Source organism: Bos taurus, chromosome 25, assembly GCF_002263795.3.
Source record: "Bos taurus isolate L1 Dominette 01449 registration number 42190680 breed Hereford chromosome 25, ARS-UCD2.0, whole genome shotgun sequence".
In the NCBI taxonomy this organism is placed as follows: Eukaryota; Metazoa; Chordata; class Mammalia; order Artiodactyla; family Bovidae; genus Bos; species Bos taurus.
The window spans coordinates 30,118,783-30,145,843 of record NC_037352.1 but is presented as its reverse complement, the minus strand read 5'-3'; the positions used below and the strand labels follow the sequence as shown (position 1 = coordinate 30,145,843).

The 27,061-nt window shown below is 48.5% G+C and overlaps 1 protein-coding gene across 10 annotated transcripts in view; it reads left to right on the top strand.

Moving 5' to 3' along the window:
- AUTS2 (activator of transcription and developmental regulator AUTS2) overlaps nucleotides 1-27,061 on the top strand; it is a 1,215,681-nt gene that overhangs the window by 852,086 nt on the left and 336,534 nt on the right. Inside the window, exon 1 of one of the 10 annotated variants that reach the window (XM_059881701.1) lies at nucleotides 17,940-26,622. The exons of the other annotated variants lie outside the window; for them this stretch is intronic. Coding sequence (XP_059737684.1) covers nucleotides 26,557-26,622 — 66 coding nt within the window. The 5' untranslated portion in view covers nucleotides 17,940-26,556. Of the gene's footprint in view, nucleotides 1-17,939; nucleotides 26,623-27,061 lie in introns of those variants that run through there. 10 annotated transcript variants of the gene reach the window in all.

Below are 27,061 nucleotides of genomic sequence, written 5' to 3'. Positions count from 1 at the left end.
TGACACTACGTTTTTCACTTTATAGAAGATTTTAAAAGAGGAAATTGTTTATTTTAATAGCCATCTGATTTTTCTGGTTTTATCCTTGATTGGAACATTAAACCTGCTAATATGCATTTGTTATGTCGTTCCTACATTTCTGTTACTGACCCATATGCTTCTTCCTGCTTTTCTGTACATATTGGCCTTCTTGATAGAAATGTTAATGGTTTACTCCTATGAGTTTTGGTTTACGTTAATGGTTTATTCCTGTTCCTCATGGGGGTGGGGGGAGAGGTGGGCCAGGGCTGTCAGGTAGGAACCGCCCTCTTCTGATCCAGGGGGATGGTCAGGTGGGAGGGTGCTTCTTCCAGCAGGTACACGCTCTGTTCCGAGGCTGATGGCCACCAGCCTCTATGTAGCCAGTTCCACGCGGACCAAGACAAGGAGCTCGGTTTGGGGGCTTCCAGAAGATCGGATCACAACCTGGTAAAGTGTACATTCTGCGGCCCGAGCCAAAGGGATTGTCTGTCTGTTTCATTTCTCTTTCTAGCTGTGCCAGCCCTCTGACCAAACTTCTTTCCAATGTCATTGCCGCTCTATGCATTTCGAAAATAGTTAACCTGAATATCATGGTTTCTATATTGCTTGGCACCAAAAGGAATGTACTCATCCTCCCCTCATCCCCAGTTTCTGGGTCTGTCCTGCCCAGCTGGCTTTCCTGAGCTCTTCTCCCCGACTCTCACCTCCGACGAGCTGGCAGGTTTTACTCAGAATCCTGTGGTTAATATTTAGTGGGATCTTTCCATGGAGCCCAGCATTTTCCCCCTCCTTCTCTGCTGCCAGCCTCCAAGAGAGATCTAAAGGCCCTTGTTCTGTGCTGTCGTTAATTTGAATTCAGCATATGCAGCCCGTTATAAAATGCGAGACATCATCATTTGAGCAGGTCAAGCATATTCAGATGAAGACAAATGGTGCTTATTTGATTTCCTTAAAATCAGGAAATGAAAAAAGTGCTCTCTGGAGAAATCATGTTCTGCCTGACTTGGATGATAGACCAGTGCATGTCCCCCAGATAAGAACAGGCTCTCGCCTTGAGGTTTTTATCTCTGAAGGACGGCTAGGACTGTCAGCTTGCTGACATGTGCATTATCCATGTCATTTTAAACAAAGTGACCTATGGAAGGGTGCGCCGTGCTGTGACATGGTAATGGGCTGTTGGATGACAGTGGAAGTGCGCACTGGAAAGGGGGCTGTGGGTTAGTCTTTTGTTTAGCTGACAAGTAGGCGCTTCCTTCCTCCAGCCCCTGGGGAGTCCTAACTCCTTGGAAGTCATTCCCCCACCGTGTCTCTGGCAGCCAGTGTGCAGTGGGTGCCTGAGGCATGTGGGCAACAGTGGGTGTTTGGTGATCAAGTAAGCCCGCTGGCCCCCAAGCCATCCTGGCCACATCCTATCCACAGGCCAGTCTCGTTCTATCAGGCCTGGGGACCCAGGGAGAGTCTGGCACTTCTGGCTGCCCCAGGAGATCTTTGCCAGGTGACAGTAGATCTCACTTTCCAAGTGAGTGGCCCTTTCCAAGGGGACGAGGCTTCCTTGGGGTGGCACTGCCAAGCACACGTTCCTGCTTTATAAGGCAGAGTGAATTCAGGAAGTGTCCCAGTCTCCAGCAGTGGCAGAAGGTGGCAGGGCATCAGTTTTGTGTTCCATGAAGGTGTCTTGATGAGCAGTCTCAACCTTGACTGTGCTTCTGAATCCCCCTGGAACTGCATTAGTCCCAGACGCCCGGGCGTGTCTCAGGCAGGTACCTCAGACTCTGCTGGTAGCTAGCACCCCTTGTCTACAAGATCACTAACTATTACTGTTGAGAATTATCAGCGCTGCCTGCAGTTTCCAGAGGCATCTGGGGGCCCAGGTGTTTCCTGCATCCTGGGAGCACCCCAGCTACTGGTTTGCTGTGTCCCTGAGTCTCTGCCGCTCAGGGGTCCATCTCCGAGTGTGGGAAGCAGCGAAGTGTCAGCCCAGGGAATGGGTGAGAAGGTGTAACCAGCGCCCATGGCTCTTGAGTTTGGTGTGATTTCGGGACAATGAAGGGGAGAATAGGAGATGTCCATGGGCAAGTCCACGGGAGGGGTGACGGTGGGCACAGAGGGCCGTTGGGAGTGGTCAGTCGTTTGGAAAGGGCGGAATTCCTGCCTTGCCTCCCCAGCCACTTTCCCTGTGTACGACAGTGGCCCCACAGGTCCTCATCTCCTTCCCCAGGGGCTCCTCCATTCCCAGCCTCTCCCCTGTCTCTCCCAGCCTTGTCGCCCGGCATTCCTCCAGGGGGCCCGGCAGGAGCCATCGAGACTGTAATTGCCGTCGTGCCTGCTTGGCCCCGTTGTAGTTAAGACTGTCAAGGCTTCCCCTTTTGCACTGAGACTGTCTGGTGTTTATCACTGACTTTAACACCATCCTCCCAGGCTTCTGCTCTGCACCAGGGTCTGGGCCCCTGTCAGCCTCCGCCTTGCCAGAGCCTCTTGCTGCCCGCTCGGAGCCCCAGAGCTCACAGGGGCTGCCTCCTGTGCTCTTCAGAGGACTCGCATTTGAATCTGAATTGCTAACGGCGGCAGAGATGCCACTCAGTGTCCTGGGATCCTTTCAGCAGCCCCACCAGGGAGGCTGTCGGAGGCAAAAGTGAGACTTGTAGGGGACCCACTGGGATTTCTCTCCGGAAGACCTGTCATTCTCTAACTCCGTAGGGATCCGCAGAGCCGGCGGTCTAAAATTAGGGTACCGTATTTCACACAGCTGACTGAATTAAGATAAACTCTGCTTTCCTCTGATACGAAGCTGTAATTTATAAAATGATACCCTTACTAATTAATGTGGAAGTGACTGAGAAGAGGGCTAGAAAGCAGAGCTTTCCATAAATGCCGGAGACAGTCTCATACGTGGAGAAGGCTTGACGGGACACCGAGCACAGCATCCCTTGGCGCCCCCACTCCCCCCACCAGCTGTGAGAATACATTTCACATTAATGTCAGCGGCCCAGAGGACTTCTGTGAAGAGTAGAAACAGGGTGGGGGACTAGAGAAGGCTGGGAATGCTGCATCTTAGGTTGGGGATTGTTCTTTGCAGTTAGTGTAGAGAAAAGAGGCAGCACTTGGCACCTTAATCACCGAAATTAAGCAATTATTCCAGTCCCCCACCTGAAATGAATTGGTATAACGGGAACAAAGAGGCAACAGGCATATTTCCCCATGTTTGGCCTGTATTTTCTCTTGTTTCCTCTCTTTCTCTCCTACTGGCAGCAGCCCATTGTGCTGAGAAACACTCCCAGTTTGGTTGTGAAATCTAAGTAGAGATGGAAAGTGATTCTCCTTCCATTCACCCGCTTCCTGTGTGTTCTGTGGGCCACATGAACGAGCTGGTTGGAAGGGGTAGTACTCAGTGGTCATGCGCTTGGGCCGCCAAGTCTGATGGCCTGGGGTTGTTCCTGACTGTCCCTCACAGCTCCGGAGCCATGGGCAAGCCTCGATCCTCTCATCTGCCAAATGGGAATAACAATGGCTCCTACCTCGAGCCGGTTAAACTGGCTCCATGCCTGGTCTGTGCTCTGTAAATGTCAACTTTCATTAGTTTTCTGTGGAGTCGAGTGAGGGAGAATCACTTGGGGAAGGAGGAAGGCAATCCTTCTCTTCCGAAAGCTCAGGGTCTGCCAGAGAACATGCCAGAGGATAAAGGTGTGAGTTTCTTTTTCCGCTGGAACCCGAGGCCCAGCCTTATTCCCCTCAGTCACTTCTTCCTAACACAGGCTGAATGGAAGTGTTGTGAAATTTGAAAGGGTCCCCAAACAATGATTATTAAATTCCTTACCCCAATCATCAGTCTTTCCTCTCAGCACAGTCTGAGCAGAGAGCAAGCATGCCATCCTGGAGGGAGCAGAGGGTGATGGAGTGGGTGGCCCAGCCCACAAGCCAAACACTGTCAGTCTCCAGATGCCCATTGCAGCAGGGAGGGTCTGCTGAGGTCCATGGGGGCGGGGGCCGGGGCATCCATATTTTTTAGAAAGCTTCTTGGTACTTTTTATACAACTGGTTTTGAGAACTACTGCCTTATAACAAATGTCCAAAAGAAGCATTTACTTTCTTCTTGGTTAATGCTCTTAACGTTTGACAGCTCAGGAGAAAGGCGAAAGCAGCAGGGGTGGTGTGTGTGTCCACGCACCCATGCGCTCGTGTTTGCAGATGTGTAGTGCCTGGTGCACGCAGCACACACACACGCAACGTCTTCGTAGGTGTGAACCATTCTCCTGTCCTCGTGAAGCTTTTAGCACGACTTCTGCTCGCAGTTTCCCCTCCCTGGGTTTTTAACGACAGGAATGATCTCCTCGACAAGGTTGCTGGGTCCCTGGACTTGCTCACCAGCACCCAGGACCGCCGTCTGGGATACTGGCTAGCGGCCAATGCAGAACCCCGGATTTCCCGTGTCAGCTCCTCCCCCTTTAAGATACACACACTTTTTGGTGCATTCTAACTTTTAGATTCAAGCTATACGTGTTGTGTTTGATCATTTTGTATTCACTTATGCAGTTTCTAAGAAAAGCAGCTAGAAAGGCTTGTGTTCCTAACTCAACACAAACCACATGCCTGACTTGGCTCCCTGTAAGGGCGGAGAAATTGCTGAGATGTCAAATGAAAGATGGGATGTGTGGCTTGTGCTTATGGTGGAAAAGCCCCATCCCTTGATGGACCACATTTCACACTTGGTAAAAATTCCGTGCCCTCAGCAACATTCTGGAAACCCAGGAGGCATTCTCGATTGTTACTTGTAGAACCTCCTTCCTTGGTTTTGAAATAGGATGTATTCTGATCAGGAGACAACTTAAAGATGCTGTCCTACTTTGCAGGAAAAGAAAGGAATTTTCTCCTCCTTTCTGGTTTTATAGCAGCAAAGCACACAGTCATGGCCCAGGAGAAGAGTAGGGACTCAGGTACTCATCTTTATATCCCCAATGTTTAGTCATGATCATTGTTTTGCTAGATTTGCATTCCCTTTCCTGGATACTCATCTCTCAATGGAAGGGATAAATGAAACTACTTCACAAAACTCAGAAAACTGGTGCTGTTACCTGAGTGCACCTCATGTCAATCCCAAGGTGTGTTTTCTGGGCTCTCTTCCCCAGCCCTCCATATTTCTTGTATAATTTTATTTTTTCATAGGATATTTCCGAGTCATTTATAAATTTCCTCCTTTATTTGGAAAATTTCTGCAGCTCTTGTTGAGTGATGCCCATCAATTCAACCTCCAAGATTAAGTCTGGGTCAAAATGACACTAGGTGGTTCTTCCAACATCACCGTGTTTCCATCTGGCTTAATTCTTTCCTGTCCTTCCAAAATTCCTATTGATAGATCCTTGGATTTAATCTTTGCTGCAAATTATTTTAAATCCCGAGTTTCATTAAATTCTTCTCTGCCTCATATCATTGCATTTCTGTACCAGAGCAAAACTTGCTTCACTCACACTGAATGTGTATGTAGACTATCTGTTCATATACCTGAAAAACCCCAGAGGATTTATATATGGGTTAATATATATGCATATTTATATATGCACATATTCTTTATTAAATATAAATCAAATGAATACTCAAATTATTGGAAATTGGTCTGTCATCTTCAGCTAAACTCTTGTTTCTTAGACTGAATAGTGACTGGCATGGGTTCTAGATATTCCCTGGTTCTCGTGGGCAGGTAATGGAGAAGGATACTTGGAAGACCTGACTTCTAATTTCTAACCAACCAAGTGTGTGGCCCTGGGTAAATTGTCTAATGTTGCTGAACCTTAGTTTTGTCATCCATAATGTGAGGCTGAGTTCAGTGGTGTGGCTCTGAATATCGTGTTTTTCTGTATAGTTAGTTACCTAGGCCCCAGCAACACAGCAGACCCAGAGGGAAATGTATATGAAAGTATTTTCTCTTTGCCAAGGAATAAGGAAGATTATGTAAAATTTTTCTCCATTCTTTCACCTCTCTCAAATTCCTAACAGGAAATAAACATAGTGTGGACACATCCATGTTGACACTTTCAAGAAACTAAAGGAAACTTATGAGCCTGATGTCTGCACAGGGTCATTACCTGTTTGTTGGTTCTTTCATTAGGTCGTTCATATCAACTCACTTTTTTTTTTTTAATTTTGTTGTTTTCTGTCAAGCCTCAACATGAATCAGCTATAGGTATACATATATCCCCTCCCTTTTGAACCTCCCTCCCATCTCCCTCCCCATCCAGCTTACTTATTTTTTATGCAAGTACCTACTGATGAACCAGCTTGGACTTGACAGAGTCACGTGACTCTGTCGTCATGCACTTGTCAGTAGGCAGCAGGTAGTTTATCTTGTTCCTCAATTACCCTAATTATTTAGGAGAGCCTGGGAGCGAGTGGAAAGCTAGTTGACATAGTACCTTTCAAGGACTCGATGGTTAACAATGAGAATCATTTGACCTATTAAAGGAATTCTTTGGGAGAGATCCAGAATTGAATACGTGATTCTACATTGCCAGAGTAAAGATCAACTGTTTTCCCTTAGAATGAACCATTGGCTTGGGTTTTATGGCTCAGCTGAAAGGACTGTTGCAAAGCCAAGGAGGAATTAGGTGGAGGCGATGGCTTTCAGTCTCATGAAATGTACCATGAATCCTGAGCCACCTAAGAGTCAGGGAGGTCCTAAGCAGAGGCGTTAGTACTGGTGATCCTTAATCTGGTGGCTTGTCAGTGAGTATAGCCTGGGTTGTTCTTTGGTTGTCAGGAGAGTCTATCTTGGTCTCTATTTGGGTTGGAGAATGTTTGTCCTCAGTAAAGAGGTAGGCATCTCTTTGTGGTCATGCACATGTATGTTTGTATATAGGCGTGAGTGTCTTAGTTAATCCCCCTTTGGCAACTTCTAGATGGTGACATATGATGATGGGTAATGGAATCACTCCTTGCAACCTTGCCATATCTAGATGTGATAAAGATAATAAAATCTCTGTATTAGGATACTTTCATAATTAGCCAAACTTCATACTTTCAGAAGTCCCAAATTAAGTGCATGGATATTATCTTTTCCTCTTTTTTTTTTTTCTCCAAAGTTAAAACTGGGAAGGTCAAGTTGGCCTACATCTGAAGCTTTCCCCCGTTGGTTCTCAGAGTTGTGTTGAGAAGTACTGGCTATCAGATCAGATCAGATCAGTCGCTCAGTCGTGTCCGACTCTTTGCGACCCCATGAATCACAGCACACCAGGCCTCCCTGTCCATCACCAACTCCTGGAGTTCACTCAGACTCACGTCCATCGAGTCAGTGATGCCATCCAACCATCTCATCCTCTGTCATCCCCTTCTCCTCTTGCCCCCAATCCCTCCCAGCATCAGAGTCTTTTCCAGTGAGTCAACTCTTCGCATGAGGTGGCCAAAGTACTGGAGTTTCAGCTTTAGCATCATTCCTTCCAAAGAAATCCCAGAGCTGATCTCCTTCACAATGGACTGGTTGGATCTCCTTGCAGTCCAAGGGACTCTCAAGAGTCTTCTCCAACACCACAGTTCAAAAGCATCAATTCTTCAGCGCTCAGCCTTCTTCACAGTCCAACTCTCACATCCGTACATGACCACAGGAAAAACCATAGCCTTGACTAGACGAACCTTTGTTGGCAAAGTAATGTCTCTGCTTTGAATATGCTATCTAGGTTGGTCATAACTTTCCTTCCAAGGAGTAAGCATCTTTTAGTTTCATGGCTGCAGTCAGATAATACCCCCAGTTACTTGAAGAGTAAGCAGAGTAGCTTTCTCTAGTGCTGTTCAATCCCAGGCATGGTTCATTGTTGATTATATGCATGTTTACTGAGACAGTGAAATGGAGCATTTGAAGTAAGGACTGAGCAGGAACCCCTGGGACTGGTGGTTGTGGTGCCCAGAGCATTCACCTTGGGCTTCATCTTTCTTCTTTGGGACTCTTAATGACTTTTCAACTCTCTAATTTCTTGGCCAAAAAAAAAAGGAAGATACTACAATTTATTAGGGGGACTAAACAAATGAGATTAGGATCCATTTTTTCAGTCGCTCAGCCATGTCCAACTCTTTGTGATCCCATGGACTGCAGCACGCCAGGCTTCCCTGTCCTTGACCATTTCCGGGTGTTTGCACAAACTCATGTCCATTGATTGAGTTGATGATGCCATCCAACCATTTCATCTCCTGTCGCCCCCTTCTTCTCCTGCCCTCACTCGTTCCCAGCATCAGGGTCTTTTCCAGTGAGTCTGCTCTCTGTGTCTGGTGGCCAAAGTAGGGTCAATAATAATAGGTAAGTAATAAGATGAAACAGTGTTTCACGCTGTAGAGAACATTGTGTCATTCAAAACACTTTTACATGTGTCATTTTATTGTGGGGATCTGTGTGTATCCTTAGCTGCTACACTGTTTATCACCTTTGGTGAGCCAAAGTCAATGATCAGTCCTTTCAAGGACTATCTTCCCAAGCATATGTCATTTTACAAATAAAGAAAATGAAACTTAAGAGCTGAAAAGTGATAGAGCTGAGATATGAGCTGTCTTAAGATTCCAGGCTCTGGGCTCTTTCCCCCTGTATACAAAAATGAGTTGGGAAATGCCCATAGGTATTTAAGAATCTTTGCTACCTTCTTCTCTGTGCTGCACCCTCCAAGAGACCTGGATTGTACCTACCCATCCACCCACAAACCTTCCAGCGTCTAAAGCTGAAATTGTCATGTTCAGACATGACAATTGCTCGATGACATGGAGGAAACACAACTTGGGTCCTCTGACAACTGAGATGTACAAGCTCTTCTGAAATGTGACTTTATTTCTTTAACCTGGGAAGCAATTGTCCAAGGTAAGAAGGCAAGGGCTACAGGTATATGTTTTCAGTCATACAGGTGAGTGGCCATGTCAGCCCAGGGTTCACCATGAGTAATGAGGTGGAGGCTCACACCCCGCAGACTAAGCACATTTGGTCAAGGTGCTCAGTCTTCTTTTAGTGTCTGTGTGTAAACAATACCTTCTTAAATCATCGACTCCTAGCAGGTACCCCACGTCTAGTAGTGTCTGACATTTGGTAGATGATCTATAAATATTAGTTCTATAACTGGAAGTTGCTCTGTTGATTATCTGAGTCACAAAAGGGGAAAAGGTCTCGTCCTGGTCACCCAGGCAGGTGGGGAATTACTGGACCTTCCGGTCCCAAGCCGCTCGCATCTCATGTGGTCTCTCCAGACTGCTTTCTTCCTGTGGCCAGCACACAGGGGAACAGACCATGCACTGCACCCCGCAGAGCAGCTTCACTTGGTGTCATCTGCCCCTTCAAGAACCCTCTAGACACTGACTCCCCCACCCTTGCAGGGCATCTTGGGGTCCATCAAGCCCAAACAGCACTTTCCTTGTCAGATGGCAAGTGCTGCTCGGGGTGTTCCTGCAGCGCAGTGGTCAGTATCCGAAGCAGCCGTGTCTGTGTTAAAGATTATGTATTTGCCACTAAGGGGAGAATATAGTGTTTATCGGCTGGAGTGCGTGCCGGCAGAGCTGATTACAGCGCAGCACTCTGTCAGCCAATGATTTGTCCTGTCCTTTATCATCTGTGTCACTCAGCAGTGTGCTGGCCAAGGGGACGGATTGCCCCCTTCCCTTTTTTATTTTTTTGTACCCATTTCGTGTAGAAATTTTGTATTTACTTTGGGAGTGTAATTTGTTCCTCATGGATAATGTGACCCTGAGCGGAGCTGGATCATGGGTTAGTTGAAGTGATATTTTCCGCTAATGGTAGTCGTACATCATTGCTGTCAGCTCGGGTTAGGAGGCAAGCACATTACAGCTCCATTTTACCTCTGCAGGCATCTGGGATTATTTGCCATAACCGAGTATGACATGACCACGCTACAGAGTGCATTAAAATTTTACTGGCTTCTCAGGCAAGTTCCCCGGCTCCAGTGTGTGCTGCAGGCGGGCAGTCTGAGGAGGGAGTCCAGGGGCCCTGGCCTTCCGCACTGAGGCCTGGCGGGGAGGGGACGCGGGCTAAGCAGGGGCTGCTCGCCTCGTGCCCCGAGAAGGAAGCCGGGGAAAGAATTGCGGGGAGCCAGCCTGCAGGTGTGTGTGTGTCTGGGAACATCCCCAGCTGGCAGGGGACAGGCTGCCTCATGCCTCCAGGGGCTGAGCACGGTGCCCCCTGCACTCAGCTCTCTCTCTGCGATGCCTACCCCCAGGCGTAGGTCCGCAGCAGTTCCTTCTCTGAGAAGAGCCCAGGGTCCTACGCGACAGGCCCTGCCAAGCCTCAGGCTGATCGTTACTGTTCTCGTCTGCCTGTGTTCGAACAGAAGGAAGGAAATCTGGGTCCTCGTGTGGCAGAATCCACGTGCATCCACGCAGCAGCCTAGCGCTCTAATAAACCCAGTTAGAAATGCTGGTCAGGACGCTGTACACATTATTTCATAGTCTCCACACCAGCCCCCCAGAGTGTAGGCACGATCAACCCCGTTTTACTTAAAAGGAAACAGAGGATGGAAGAGGTAAATTACCTTGTGTCCTAATGGCAGCAGGGGTGGGATTCTTACCTTTTATTCAGATCTCATTGACTTCGTATTTTATAAGGTATCTAGTGTTGCATGTTATACAGAAATAGTATAATAGATAACTATGAATTTGAGCAAACTCCAGGAGATAGCGAAGGATGTGGGGAGCCTGGTGTGTTGCAGTCCATGGGGTTGCAAAGAGTCAGACACTACTTAGCGACTGAACAACAATAACAAAATAAAATTTCTTGAATCGTGTGTTTATGTCCTTTACATGGACTGAGTTGTGTAATCCACATTGTAGCCCTACCTGGTAAGTGCTAATGTTATCCCCAATTTACAGACAAGGAAACTGAGTCATGGGGAGCTTATGTAATAAGCCCAAATGTAATCTTATGTAACAAGCCTTATGTAATCTTGTACCAGTTGGTGGTTTTAAAGCCAGGTTGTCTTGCTCCTAATGCGACATTATTCACCACCAAGCTTTCCCTCCTGCCACATTCCAATAAGCCTGAGGACTGACAGGAAAAGACCAGGGAGAACAGTAGTATGTTGGACTAAAAGGAAATGTTCAAACGGCATTTTATCCCTTTCAGTTGTAACTCCAACATCCAACAAAATATTGCTTGAAAAAGATGCTCTGTGATGAGCGTTAATTGAGTAATAAGCCCCCATTTGCTGTTAGTACATCAGTTGCATGCAAATGGTGCTTCTAAGGTGCTTGAAAACATCGATTTTGTTAGCTAAGCAGTCACTTAGGCAAAATGCCTCATTCTTTTAATATATTAGCATCATCTCTCTTGTTGGAAAGGCTTACAGGACCGTCTAGGCAATGAGTGGGATCCAGATCAGGGCCCAGTTTGTCAGCCAGAGTTGTGCGTGCATGTTAAGTCTCTTCCATCGTGTCCAACTCTTTGCAACAGTATGGACCATAGCCCTCCAGGCTCCTCTGTCCATGGGATTCTACAGGCAAGAATACTGGAGTGGATTGCCATTTCCTTCTCCAACGGCTCTTCCCCACCCAGGGACTGAACCCACATCTCTTATATCTCCTGCATCATGTCATCACAAGCTTCACATCAGTGGGTCCTGAGTGCTAGACCAGAATGTTCACTCATGCCTGCACGCGTGGACATTGTCTTTGTTATGCTACCGAATGACCTCTCTTTGCATCTCTAGCCCCGTCATCCCTCTCCCAGAGCTTGAGATATTCCCCATCCTGGGCAGAGTGGCTCAACTGCTGTTCCCCTTGGCTAGTATACGTGGTCAGGTCATCAATTCATGAACTTGTTCAATAAGCCGCACATGAAATGAGTTATACCTTGTACCCTCAAGGCAGTTTTTTTTAATGCTGCAACAGAAGAGCCATAGATAAGCATGGCTTCTCTCATTGAGAAATTTGAAATTAAGTTAGCGCCCTAAGAACTGTGCTCCCTGGCCCGCTCCCCTCCTTGGGCTCCCTCGCAGGCGCGTTGATCCTCCTGCTGAATGGCAGGAGGTCCAGGGAACTGACCTGATTTTTCTCCTCTGGCCTTAGATCCAATCACTCAAGTAGTACAGGTGAAAAACAAAAATATTGATCCAGTCATTGAAAAGCAATTATCCCTCTCAGATGGTCTGTTTGGAATGCAGCAATAATTTCAAGTAACGTATTCCCCAGAGACAGCAGGACAGCGTAAGTGGACTACCTGCTTAGTTAACCCAGAGCAGCCTCGCTGCATCCTGAACCTCTAATGATGAGCAGTTAGACCCTCTGTAAGAAGAGTAGACACTGGAAAAAAATGCAGTTTACTCAATCAATTACATAGGACTTATTCATTGTACAAAAGATCCCTCAACCTTTTATAACTAAAGGAAGTATGTAATTTGCACATTTTAGAGACTTTCTTGAAAACTCCTATAAGAGCCTTCATGAAACCATGGGGTCATTTTAAAGCTCTTAACATTTAACAACTTTGACAGTATTTATGTTAGCAGGGTTTTGTTCTGTTTTTAAGATTTGTTTAGCTTCAAATAACAAGTTAAATTCAAACTGAAAAATAGAAGAATGTGTAGCCTTCTGGAATATAAGTGTCGAGATAACCAAGCCATCAGAAGGGCAGAGCTGTGCAGCTGGATTTGAGTTGTGCAGAACAAGGAGTTGAGTGCCCTCCTTGTCTCGGCTCTGTTTCTTTCTGTCTGTCCACTTTATTCTTTTTTCTTAAAGATTTATTTATTTTTTATTGATTTACTTTTTAGGTTGCATGGGGTCTTCGTTGCCACCACGGGCTTTCTATCGTTGCATAGAGCAGGGGCTACTCTCCATTGCACAGCGTGGGCCTAAGCAAGCAGGCTCAGTAGTTGTGGCACGTGGGCTCAGTTTCTCCATGGGATGTGGGACATTCCCGGAGCAGGGATTGAACCTGTGTCCCCTGCACTGGCAGGTGGATTCTTAACCACTGGACCACCTGGGAAGCCCATATCCACTTTAGTCTTGATTGTGGAAATTATTTTCTCCTGTGGTAGAAATCACGCACTGTCCTTCTGAGCTCTACACCTTTCAGCTTCAGCCGGTGGAAAAGAGACTGCCTGCTTTTCCACTGCAGTTCCTAAAATCCATGGAAAGGATTCTGATTGGGTCAGCCTGGGTTTCCCTGGTGGCTCAGTGGTAAAGAATCCACCTGCCATTGCGAGAGATGCAGATTCAATCCATGGGTTGGGAAGATCCCCTCGAGAAGGAGATGACAACCCACTCCAGATATTCTTGCCTGGTAAATCCCATGGACAGAGGAGCCTGGTGGGCTGCAGTCCATGGGGTGGCAAAGAGTCAGACACAACAGCAACTAAACAACAGGTTACATCCTGGGAAGCAGGTTCTCTGGAAAGGACTGTGGATCGGCCAAGCTGTGGGTAGAAAGACAGGGCCGTGTTGTACAAAGGTGTTCTGGAGGTAGCTCTGTATGGAATAGGTAGAGGACCCAGAAAGTGGAAGTTTGGCAGACAATGATGTGTCTATGAAGCACACTCTGACCTCCCTGCCAGGCGAGTCAGGTACTCACAGGTACTTCTTGCCAGCCGCCAAAGCAGCCTTGATCTTCATCCAAAGTTAACACTTAGTATTGATCGCAGGGTCTGAAATATGAATATATGTTTTCCTTTATATACAATACTTGCCTAAATTTTCATAGAATTATCTTGAGTGCCATGCACAGATTGGGTCTCTCTTGCTTAAATTAAACTATTAAGGGGCTTCCATGGTGGTCCAGTGGTTAAGACTCAATGCTACCACTGCAGTGGGGCATGGGTTTGATCCCTGGTTGGGAAACTTAAGAATTTACATGCCTCTTGGCATGGCCAAAAAAAAATAGTAACTTAAAAAATAAAAGCAGAAGATAAAAATGTTAAAGAATACTAAGCTATTAAAAGTTATAGAGGGGCACAGGATTTTCGAGAGTAAGAATTCATGAGTACACCTATTCAGAACAGTCCAGAATTCATTCATGCTGTTGACACAGTAGGTGATGACAGCCCCCATGATAGACACAAAGGTCTTTGAAGTCACTGAGATGCCAGTTAGTAAATTATTTATCCAGGGTACAAAATGTAACTTACTTGTCCAAAGGAATTACGGCCATCCCAGAGTACCTAGCTTGTGTCCAGTGTCTTGTGTCCATCTTAAGTTATAACAGGTGGCCTTGCCAAAATGACTTTCCTAAGTCATTAGGAAGTTGAGAAACTCAGCCACAGCATTTACACTCACAGTTCATTCAACAGACTTAGGCTTCCCTATGTGCTGAGCCATGCACTGCTCTGGGCACTAGGAATGGAGCAATGATGAAGACATAACAAGCCTTCAGACAGAAAGTCTAATTGAAGAGAAAACCGAGGTAGCTTGATGAATTATTAACCTGCACCCCCGCCCCCAGCCCAGTGTATGCTGAGGAATGGCGCACAGGCTGAACCCTGCTATCTGGGAGAAGAGGTATTCGACTTAGATCTTGCTGAAACACGTGGATGTGAATGATTGCTAGGCAGCAAGAGTCCTGCAGGTAATAGGCAAATGGGGATATTACTTTCAAAAAATGAAGAGATGTGACAATCTTAGTGTATGGAGAAACACTAATAACGGAGCAAGGTTCATGGTAGGGGATGGGGGGGGGACATGTGGCTGTAAATGTGGGTTTATATAAACAGCTCCATATAAACAGACCTTGTAGGGCAAGATACAGAGTTCTTAGACTTGGTTCAGATGGGAGCCCACTGGGTACCATGCGTGTAGGTGAATGACACGTCAGATTTGACTTTCTGGAAGAGAATTAATCCTGGTAGTGGTGGAAGGATGAGGTGGAAGAAGGATGATGACCGAAGAGATTGTTGTCATCATCACTGGCTGGATGAGAGGCCGTTGGGATCTCAACTAAAGTGGTGGAAAAGGGAGGAGTTAGATTTTGGAGGCATTTCTGAAGTGGAACTGACATGATTTTGTGACCCCTAGGAATGTGGGGGTCGGGTTTCAAGTAAGGCTGACTGGGTGGGCATTGATGATACCGTGAATGGGAGACTGAGAATGGGGGGAATACAGGCTTCCAAGGTGGCACTAGAGAATCCACCTGCCAGTGCAGCAAACTCGAGAGATGGAGTTCCATCCCTGGGACAGTCCCCTGGGGTTGGGAATGGCAACCCTCTCCAGCGTTCTTGCCTGGAAAGTTGCATGGACAGAGGAGCCTGGTGGGATACAGCCCTTGGGGCTGCAAAGAGTCGGACACGACTGGGCAACTGAGCACATACGTACATAATAGGGGAGAGAGAGAGTGTGAGCCCAGGGAGTGGCTGGCAGGAACCTCCGCTGCATGGGTTGAAGAGACTGTGCACATTTATGGTGCAGGAGCGAGCCCAACTGCAAGATGGTGTCTGGGAGCCCAAGAACCATCTGGGTTTCAGAGACAGTTGGAGCAGTGGGAGTGAGCGGGAGCCCAGCCAGAGCGCCGGGAGTTCGTCTGCATCTAATCTAGGAATCAACACATGTGGTGATGGTAACCATTCAGAACAAAGTGACGGTATATTAATCCTAGCAACTGATGTTTGTGTGGGTTTTTTAAATGATATACTGAATGACTTTTTTCTGTTGTTGTTATGGCAAAACACATGTAACAGAATTTCTCGTCTTAGCCATTTTTAAGCGTACGTTTCAGGAATGTTTGGTACATTCACATTGTCGTGTGACCTGTCTGGTTTTTTTTGTGCCAAATGTGTTAAACCACCAAACGGTAGGTCATTTAAACCTCATAACCAACACCCCTGGGGAAAGAATGTTTAGTCTGCATTTTACAAAGGAGGGACTTGGAACAAGGGAGGAACTGAGGCAAAACCTAACGCTTTGGTGACAATACATCCACGCCTTCTCTCATCAGTATAGAAGTTACACCACGTCATCGCTGGTGACAGTACTTACCATCTAACTTCTGTGGACCCAGCAGCAAGCAACTCACTTGTATCCTCAGATTCCAGAGTTTTCTGTAAGAAAGCCAGAGAAAACAGATTCATCAATACCATTTTTACCTATTTGCAGGGCAGAAATGGAGACACCAATGTAGAGAACAGATTTGTGGACACCGTGGGGAAGGAGAGGGTGGGATGAATTGGGAGACTAGCCCTAACATATACACGCTACCATGGTAGAATAGATAGCTGGTGGGAGGCTGCTGTATATAGCACAGGGAGCTCAGCTCGGTGCTCAGTGATGACCTAGAGGGGTGGGATGGGGTGGGAGGTGAGAGGAGGCTCAGGAGGGGGTGATATATGTATACAGATAGCTGATTCACTTTGTTGTACAGCAGAAACTAACATAATATTGTAAAGCAATTATATTCCAATTTAAAAAAGAAAACTAGAGCAGACTCATCATAGAAGCTTCCATGCTCTGGTCTGTAGGTGAGAGGGGCTGATTCACCATCCTAGGACACTCAGGGTTAGCCCGTCTTGAAGACCCTTGGTTCACAGCAGTCCCACCTGGGGCCACCCATCAGGGTCTGGCTGGCCTGGCCTGGCGGAAGTGGAGAACTCTTAAAGACTAGCGCCCGCGCCCCCGCCCCCTGTCCCCGTCTGCCACACACAGAGGCAGAGGAACAGCACAGGGAGCCATCTGCTTTGGGCTGCCTCAGGAGGGCTTTAGACAGGAAGTGAGGGAGGGGGCTGCTTCCAGTGGCTCAAGATAAGGAAAGGGAACCAGATACAACTAGCAGAACCGTTTTACCCCTTTCCTTCCTTCACGCCGATCTCCCCAGAATCTGAAAGAAGACTGTGTAGAAAGAGGAGAGCTGGGTATCCCACCGTTCTCCTCATTCTCTTTTCTTAAAGTAAAATCATCAGCCTCCAAAAACTCAGCTGGAAACCAGCTCCTCAGACTTCTCCAATTGTCTGGAAGGTCACTGCTAAGGCAGGGTTGGCCCTGGGAGCAGCACAGAATGAGGGCTCCTGAGCTCAGGACCCCCAGACTCTAGCACATGGAGCATCTTGACCTTCAAGACCAGCTTCAAACAGCCGCTAAATGACCGCTTGTGTGATAGGTATGCAGACCCCCAGAGAGCCCACCGGAGGTAGCAGTTGCCACCTAAATTCTATCATGAAAATGATCCTTTAAGAAAGCGGTGTCTGAAAGGTTTTGGGTTTGAGGGATTTTCATTTTTTTACTTTTTCATTTTGAAATAATTTTAGACTTACAAAAAAATAGTGTAGGAAGCTCCCATATGCCCTTCACCCAGCTTCTCCTAATACTGTATCTTTTAAAACCAGAGTACAGATACTTAAGGCTTTCATGGTGGCTCATTGGTAAAGAATCTGCCTGCCAATGCAGGAGACTCGATTTTGATCCCTGGGTTGTGAAGATCCCCTGAGGAAGGAAATGGCAACCCTCTTAAGTATTCTTGCCAGGAGAATCCCATGGACAGAGGAGCCTGGGGGGCTACAGTCCCTGGGATCACAAAGAATCAGACGTGACTGAGTAACTAAAAAACAACAGATATTTAAATCAGAAATTAACCTTCATATAATACTGTTAGCTAAATCTACAGACCTTTATTCAGAGTTCACCTGTTTCCCCAACTGTGTCCTTTTTCTGGTCCTGGGGTTCATCTAGGACCCCACACTGCATATAGTTGCCAGAAGTTTTCTTTGCCTCCTTCTGTCTGGGAAAGTTGCTCAGTGTTTCTTTGTCTTTCATAACTGTGACATTTTTCCAGAGTCCAGACAGGTTATTTTGTGGCCATCCATCCTTTGATTTGGGTCTGTCTGATTTTTTTTTCTATTTTTTAATTGGAGTAAAATTGCTTGACGATGTTATGTTAGTTTCTGCTGTACAGTGAAGTGAAACAGCTATATGTACACATATATTCCTCCCTCTTGGGCCTCCCTCCCCACACCCATCCCACCCCTCTAGGTCATTATAGAGCACTGATGTTTTCTTTTGATTAGATTGAGGTTATGCCATCTTGGCAGGAAAAATCTTGGGCGCGATGGCCCCTTCTCGGTGCATCACATCAGGGGCTCATGACGTCTTCCTGGTCGTGGGGATGCAACGTGGATCACTCAGTTAAAGTAACACCCACCAGGTTCCTCACTGTAAGGTTACTATTGTTTTCCTTTCAGAGTAATTAGGATCTTGTGGGGAGATATTTTGAGACTATGCAAAATACCTGTTTCTCACCAAACTGTCAACCACAGTTTCAGTGCTCATCTGTGATTCTTAACCTCAGTAGATAGACTCTGGTCTTTGCCTGATGGTAAGACATGTGCTTTTAAACTGGTTGAGCTCTTCATGATAGCTAGCCTGTGGTATAAACAGTGGGAACTGTGTAGTCTGCAGACCAGGCCATATCTCCAAGAGGTGTGGTCCTGAGGGGCCCTGTGGAGGTCAGGCAGCCTGAGGTCCAGAAAGTAGAAGGACGGAGGAGATGCCTGGAAAGGTAGGGGTGGTTCCAGTCCCATCAGGACAGGCTGTGTGACTTGACTTTGAGAAATTTACTTAATGCCTCTGAGCTGCTGCTGTTCTTTTTGTTTAGTTTGTTTTGTTTTTTAATCTGAATACAAAACACGTAGAATGATATGGCCTGTAATAAATAATCAGTGAATTTCAGTCTCTTCCACACAGTTACCCCTACCACTGCTCCCCCAACCCTGCCGTCCCTGCCAAAAACCAAAACAAAGCCCTGACACACGTTAGCATCGAATCCCTTACAGACAAGTCTGTCTAGTCCTCAGAAGCAGATCTCTTAAGAAATGGGACGTCAAATAAGTAAGTCCTGAAGAAGCAGATCAGAGAGACATGAATCTTGGCTATGTCATCAGTCAGTGAAATTTGGAAAGAGGGGCCCTGCAGAGAGAGATTCAACAGGAAGAACAGACTTTAAACAGGAAGTCACTAAGCCGTTGGAGGAGCAGGAGGTACCCCAAGGAGCAAGTAATGGGCCCCAAGCAAAGACTGATGGCAGAGGCAGCTTTAATAATCAAGAAGATTTCACCTCTCTCTCTGTTTGCTTTTGAGAAGGCTTTTAAGTACATTTCCGCTGATTTTGCTCCTATTGTACAGAGTAGGATTTTTAAAAGTCTGTTCCCCAACTTTCAGGGCCCTTCTCTCCCTCCCCACGTCCTCCCTGTCTTGGACTCCCAACTCCAAGTGATGTCCTTCTGTCTTTCCTTTCTTTCTTTGGTGGTGCCAGGTCTTAGTTGCAGCCTGTGGAGTCATGTTGCCTGACCAGGGATTGAGTCTGGGCCCCCTGTATTGGGAGCTCGGAGTCTTAGCCACTGGACGCCCAGGGAAGTCCAAGGGATGTTTACATTATTGCTAACTCAGAGCCTCACGCGTGATGTGTGCCGAGGAGCTGCTACCTCAGCAGTCCCCGCGCGTGTTCAGAGTGCACCATGTGCTCTCAGGCCGAGGGCACCGTGGAACCTGCCTGCCAGGGCGGCTGCTCCACGAATGTGGGCGTCAGACGTGCTGCACGTACTCGCTGCCCCAGACCCGCGATGGGGATTTTAATGGTAGCTATGCTCTCTGAAAGGTGGCAGCACCAGGCTCGAGGAGACTGGAATCAGGAAGACTTGCCAGCATCTGAGGGTTTCTAGAAGTCTCTCTCACGGTCAGAAAGGGAGCAGCCCCTGTGTCAGTCCTCGGAGTGTGGCCAAGAGATGGAAATGCGTTGTGTTTGGTTGTAGTAACAGGATGCCTGTCAGTGGCTTTGAGAGCGTATTTGTTTCCTGTGGCTGCTATAACAAACCACGAACTTGGTGGCTTAAAACAGCAGGAACTTCTCTTTCAGTTCTAGGGGCTAGAAGTTCCATATCCTGTCCACTGGGCCAAAATCAAGGCTCCGTTAGGGCTGTACCCACCACCAGAGGCCGTAGAGGAGACTGCCCTGTGCCTCTGCCGTCCTCTGGTGGCTGTTGGCCTGCCTCTGCGTGTGGCCACCTCACTCCAGCCTCCGCTCCTGTCTTCACATGGCTTTCTCCTCTCGTGTGCGACTGGTCTCTGCCTCCTTCTTATAAGGGCACTTGGCATGACACTTAGGGCCACCCTGATGATAATCTGAGACAGTCTCTGCATCTTGAGGTCTTTAACTGAGTCACGTAAGCAAAGACCTTTTTTCTTTTAAGCTATTCTTTTTTTTTTAATTAATCAATTTATTTTAATTGGAGGATAATTACTGTCCAGTGTTGTGGTGGTTTTTGCCATACATCAGCATGAATCAGCCACAGGTATACATGCGTCCCCCACCTCCCACCTCCCTCCCCACCCCATCCCTCTAGGTTGGCCCAGAGCACCGGCTTTGGGTGTTCTGCTTCAAGCATCAGAACTCACCCTGGTTGTGTATTTTACATGTGGTAATGTACACGTTTCAATGCTCTTCTTTCAAATCATCCTACCCTCACCTTCTCCCACTGAGTCCAAAACTCTATTCTTTACCTCTGTGTCTCCTTTGCTGCCCTGCATGTAGGATTGTCAGTGCCATCTTACTAAATTCCATATATATGCATTAATATACAATATTTGTCTTTTTTTCTGACTTACTTCACTCTCTATAATAGGCTCCAGGTTCATCCACCTCATTAGACTGACTCAAATGTGTTCTTTTTTAAAGCTGAGTAATATTCCATTGTGTATATGTACTACAATTCCTTATCTCTTCATCTGCCGATGCACACCTAGGTTGCTTCCATGTCCTGGCTCTTGTAAATAGTGCTGCAATGAACACTGGGGTTCACGTAAAGACCTTTTTCTTACAAGGCAGCATTCGTGGGTCCTTGCAAAACATACAGAAGGCAGGCAGGAAGGAAGCAGGTGATCAGGGGCCTTTTATGTCTCTGTGGCTGAAACAATCCAGTCCAGGGACAAAGGCAAAAACAGGAATCTGGCGAAAAGGGCCTGGATTTCCCCAGTTCAGCATGACGGTCCCTGGGTGTTCTGCTGCCTTAAGAGTTCTGTTAGCGAGAGAGGAGTGGGAGAAATAGCTTCTGGGTAAGCACAAAACAGCGACAGCCACAGAGGATGTGGGTGTCCAGACCTTCTGATGTGGTCAGATTGCAAAATCTGAATGGGTGTCTACCCTCTAGTTCTGTTAAGTTCACACCGTCTTAATTTCTCTGTTTAAACCTTCTCAGCTCAGTCAAACAGTAAATGACCGTAGTTGTTGAGTTTCTAACTCTCTGCCCATCTCTGGGATCCACTGATGAGGAAAGTGAGCTTAAGGCTGACACTCAGAAGGCCTAGAATTCATGTCTGACTGCTGGTGTGACTTAGAAGTCACTGGAGCACTCTAGACCCTCAGTGGAACGGTTCCCTACCAAGGCTGTGGTGAAGAGATGAAATGCGTTTACAGGACTTCCTGACATGATAGTTGGTGTTACTGCTATCCGCGTTAAGTGGAGCCCACTGGCACCTCCCAGCTTCCACCAGGTTTAGGGGCTTGGAGCCCTTGTTGAGCCACACTCCCTCAGGCACGCCCACCATGACGCTCAGACTTGTTCCGTGCGCTGGTTGTTGTCATTTGTTATCTTCAAGTTTTGACTAGGAAGGCAAGTTGCCTTTGGTGCTGATGTTGGCACTGCTCTCACTACATCCCTGAGTATAATTCCAGGAGCAAGTGGAGAGTATCAGGGGCGTTCTGGGCACTAGGAAGTTCCCGTCACATCTGGACCATGGGGAGAGGGCAAGCTCCTGAACCTGCACTTGGTTTGCACTCACGCTCGCGGTTAGGCCTGGCCACCCTGTCCCTGGTGGTCTTGGTCCTGGACGTGCGGGTGGTAATGCCAAGGACCAGAGAGGAGGAGCAGAGGTGCTCTTAGCACCTGTGCCAGTCCTGGCTCTTTGGTCTGATCAGACTCAAGCCCAGGTGGCGGCCTGCAGAGCAGATGAAGAAATGTAACACCTGGGCAGGTGGCCAGAAAGGAATGTGTGGAGGGAGGGTCCCCACCTGACTGTGCACCACGGTCATCCCTGGTGCTGTGCATGGTGGCATGGGGAGAAGGGGCGGAACATTTGACAGTCTGGGGACTCTGATCCCAAAGTTCCCAGGTGGAGTGCAGGAACCTTCTGTATTTCCAGAAGGGTGCTCAAGGCTTCGAATACACACACAGTAAGCCAAGCAGAGACCCAAATTTCTAGAAAGAACCGTGAGCTTGGGGTCAGGAAAACCTGCGTCTGGTGACAGCTTTGTTACTCACCTCACGCACTCTCAACTCCAGCAGCCTTAGATTTCAAGCTGGCCTGGTACCTGCCTCCCTGGGGTGTTGGAAGCATGAGTAAGACACGCGAACAAGTCATGAGCACTTCAACAAAACCGCGACATCTGTACTTCCCCATGAAGCCCTCAGCCATCCTGGCTCACTTGCTTCAGCTTTGGTGTCCCCACCAACCACTTGCCACCAAGTCCATCCTCACTGAAGATTTACATAGCCCATGGCCAAATTGTTATTTTAATTAACAAGCACTCCTAAAGGCTTTTACTCTTATTTTCGTTAAAGAGAACTCGTAATTAAAGGAAGTATACTTCTTATCCTTGACAAATCGTTGTGAATTCTTGTGGCACTCCCTGTGATAACACCTATCCAGATGAATGTGTTTGCCTTTAATGCAAGTGTCATGTATAATTTGGGAGAAATTCTATTGTCATTGAGCGTTAATGACTGCCCACTTTCTGTAAAGTGCTCAGAGACACCAGCAGCAGCCGGATTTGTAAACCACAGAGAGAAGATGGGAGAACTGGGCAAAGAGGCAGGAACTGCTGCCCGGACAAGGGGCAAGGGGGTTGGGCAGACCCCTCCTGCGGGGAGGGCAGGACAGCGATGCTTCCGGAGGCAGGTCTCCACCCCCAGGCCTAGAACACTCGCAGCTGGAGACACCCACACAGCCCGGCCCTCTGCCTTAGCTTCGACCACGCTCTTGACCTCTCCTCCAGGCTGCAGCTGCCGTGGATGTCTGTTTTGACCCTGGTTTCACCTGGCCGCACACATCGGCTGAGGGCCCTGGGAGCCTGAAGTGTGATACGCTTAGAGCCCTGCAGCCCCACTGCCCAGCCCTGTCCCTCTGCAGCCCACCCTGGAGGAGAAGGCTGCCCAAGAGGCCTGGCAGGTGCCGCTGCAGAAGTTGGCTCCTGGGCAGCTGTTACGTCATGCCTGTTTGTTAACATTCTCAGTTTTCTTCAAATGACTCATCCAGAAAGGAGTGGGGTCAGGGGGTGAGCAGAGCTGTTTGGGGTGAAGACACAGCGTGTGTCCGCTTACAGCGGGCACCGCGGGCTGCAAACTGCAACAGTTGGAGGCCTGGGTCTGGCCTCCGAGCCATGTGATTGCACCTCAGTGTCCTCATCTGTAAAAGGGGTCGTTTTCCGCATCTGACAGATCGGTCTTTTTAACTGGGAGGAAGTGTTGTGTCCACGTGTGGAGCTTAGTAGTTACCACCTTAATGTCAGGAAGTCGTGACAATGAGTGTTTCTCTTTGCTTTGTGTCCCCACCTCAGCCTGTGCTCCCAGGGCTTGGAGGTGGGCCTTTCTGCCCGAGGAGGGGCAGCTCTGAGCACAGGACCAGGGAGCCCAGTCACAGAACCACACAGAAGCAGCTCTGACCTCCTGGTCCACATCCTGGAACAGTTAACACACAGTGAGCTGAGAGTCGCTCCTGTTGTTGTGAGGAAGAGGTGTCTGGATACCTAGTTTTTCCTGCGGTGGGTGGACCTGACCATGGGTAGATCTGCCGTGATGGGTGACATGCTGGCTGGTCCGTCTCGTGTGTCACTTACAGAGATGCAGGTGCGTGATTTCAGCAGACTCAGATTCCCGTTAGAGATGCACGACGCAGGTTTTCCTGAACTCTGTTTAATCTTTCTCCGATGATTAAAAAGCCTTTCAGAATCATCAGTGTTTCTGTGGGAGCGGCCCTTTTTGTTGCATCCCAAGTCTAAGAAGCAGTGGAGAGCAGAGAGCCCGGCTGGGAGCACCCCTGGACTCGCCATGCCGGCCTCTCAGTTCCCCAGGGCCCTAAGGCCGCACTGCTCACGCTTCCAAGAGACCGAGAGGAGCCGAGGAAAGACTGAGCACAGACAAGTCTGAAGGGCGTCTCAACTGTCCTGTCGAGGGCCGCTGCCTGTGAACACAAGCCCTGGAGCCCAGGCTCACCGGAGCCCTGCCCCTTCCGGGGACCGCCCTCCTGTGGGGACCCAGGCCCGGGGCGCCCGCAGCAGCCCTTCAGTTCGCAGTGCGGTGATTTCTGCTGTCTCGTGATTTAACCTGCCCACATCGCTGAACCTCTATATTACACGTCTGTGTCAGGACGTCAGAAGAAATGAGAAGCCTCCTTGAAACAGCAACCTCTATTCCACGCTAAGAATGTCTTCTTAGCCCACCCCCCACCACCGGCCCCCACTCCTTCTGTACATTTTTGAGATTTTTAGCATGGTCTCTCTCCAGGATGAAGAATACCCTCCTCCATGACCCCAGCCTCTTGTCAGATGATAGATGAAATCTTTTCTTAAGCTGACTCCCTTGTCTATTATGTTTTCGAAATTCAAGGTTTCTCTTAGATTCTTGGCGGGCTGCCAAGTGGCTGGCCTTTGTGAGTAGGTGAATTGCTCTTCTCTTCGGCTCCTTAAACAGGAAGTAGTTGTTTTTAGGGTGAAAGGAAGGGGAGGCGTCTATCCACCTCCCTCCAAGGGCTTTGTTGAGGTGGCCAGGCAGTTGGTGGAAATTTACTTCTTTGCTCCTTTTCAGGAATTTGTTCTAGGGGACTGTACCATAGAAATAAACCCAGTGATGAGCAAGCCACCACCTTGCTGGATGGTGCTGGGTTTTCCTGCTCCGAGGTGTCCCCCAGAACCAGTTGTACAGCTTCCTGACAATGCGCCTGCATCTGACTGGTGTGGCCCACTGATGGGAGGAAGCTCAGCGCTGTTCCTCTCTGCACAGAGGACATTTTAGAGATCTGGGGGCGGCTGCCCTGATGCACGTAGGGGGAGACCCGGGCAGGTGTGCCTGCCTGTTGCTCTTCAGTTGCCCCCAACACGGGCTTGATGTGGACAGCTGACTGTCCACACTTTGGGCGACTAGGAGATCTCTTCGTCAGCTGGATGGTGTGGTCTCCCCCGAGGAGGGGGAGTTAAGACTGGCTTCCATTTAAACCTAAACGGGAAGAAGGACAAATGCCATTCTCCTACCCTTGTGTATAAACTTATGTGACAAATCCCATGTTTTAAGTCATCAGTCATGTGGCTTTTTTCCCCCTTTCCCTTCTTAGATTTTGAGAGGACAGATTTGTCCCTGCATGACCGTTAGTGATGGGAGAATGATTGCTGCTAATCCTTCATGAAATTGAGGTGCAGGGTAGCTCCCCACTGTTGGACGATCCAGGAGAGATGGAGGGCGTTGAGGTCGTGGAGCAGGGACACCGCCGTGCAAACTGTGCGTTATGTCTCTGCAGAGCTCCCAGCCTGCGAGGGGACATTCGTGTACCTAGGTCACCAGGATAGTAGCAAAGCTGTGTGAGTCCAGCCTCAGAACAAGCCCCAGCTCTTTGAAAACCCCAGCAGGGCTGTGCACAGAGAAGGCATTTTCACCGGTGTTCTCAGTTACTTTCTGGGCGCCGTCCCACTGGGTAACCTGAACCTGAGCACAGACAAGGCACTGTTTGTTTTGCACCACACAGAGTCTAATCACCTGGACTTCATTATCTGCAAAAACGCAGCGCCCCAGGCTCCTCCACAGCTCACAGGTGATGGGCCAGGTACGGGAACGTGGACCTGGGAGCTCCCTCTGGGTCTGTGGGGAGGGGCCGCGCTAGGGTTCAGTAAGACGAGGGGTCCGCTGAAGACAGCAGGGCCAACCTGAGGCAGAGGCTCTCCTGGTCCCTGTGGCACCGCCGGGCCCTGCCCTCAGTGTGCCCTCGCTCTTTCATGACCGTGAGTCGAGTCTTTAGGAGAGGTAGATTAAAAACTCTGAAGGAAGGGGTGCGGGGGGAGAGACCAACACTTAACAGGCACCTCCTCCTCCACCCCAAGGAGCAGATAGTCCGCAAGCCTGCAGGGGTTAGCTTGTTAGATCAGATGCGTGGGGTGCACACGAGGAAATTGACCCCTGACCAGTCAGACTCAAAATCAGGAGTAGAGGCAGGGCTGCCCAGCTCTGAAAACCCACCCATTTCCTGTGTTGCCCAATCTTCTCTCAAGCTCCCTAGACATCTGTGCAGTGCTCCAGGAGGTCCACGGAGGGATTGGAGAAGTGAGGAGGGCTTCCTGGAAGCAGTGGCAGCAGAACCGTGGCCTGAGAGATACCAGCCTGAGCAGGGAGGCCGTCGTGGCTTTTTCTGAAGCACAGTCAGAAGCGCTTACTCGCTGGAAGCCCAAGTGTGGCGGTTTGTCTCTGCCCCATTTCCTTGTGTGTAAGTGAGCTCAGCGTGGCCACACCGCAGTCTTACGGTATGGGCAGACGTGGAGGGACACCGGCTCCAGGCCTCCCTAGTGCCCGACCAGTCCTGCATTTCTCTGCTCCGCCAAGGCACAGGCTCTAGAATGATCCAGCAAGCATGGGAGAAATGGAGAGACGGGTGCGCCTGGCAGTTAATGAACCACACGCTTGGGAAACAAAGCGGGTAAGTGGTGACGGATCGATCTCGGAAGGCGTTTGGTGTCAGGGCAGAAAGGCCCTTGGAAGCCCACTGGATGAGTTTAGAGATTTGCTTTGGTTTGGTGGAGAAACCAGATGGCGGGCTTCTCTTTGGGGGAAGATGGCAGTAGATGACGGTCGGAAGAGTCATCCTGGCTGGTTTGTGTAAAGGCAGGAAGAGGGGAGCCTTGTTCTTAGGTAGCTCGGGGGTTGTATGACTCCTCAGTTTCTGGAATGACATTGCTAATAATAACAATAGGAACACCCGAATTGCTGCAGAAATTTGCTTCCAGAATGTTTATAATTACTGTCCCTTTTCATCTTTAAAATAACCCTTTGGGACGCAGAGGACACAGAGATCCTTCTCAGTGACATCCTGCTGTGAACTTGACTAAATCATTCCAGGCTGAGTATGGGCTCTGAGG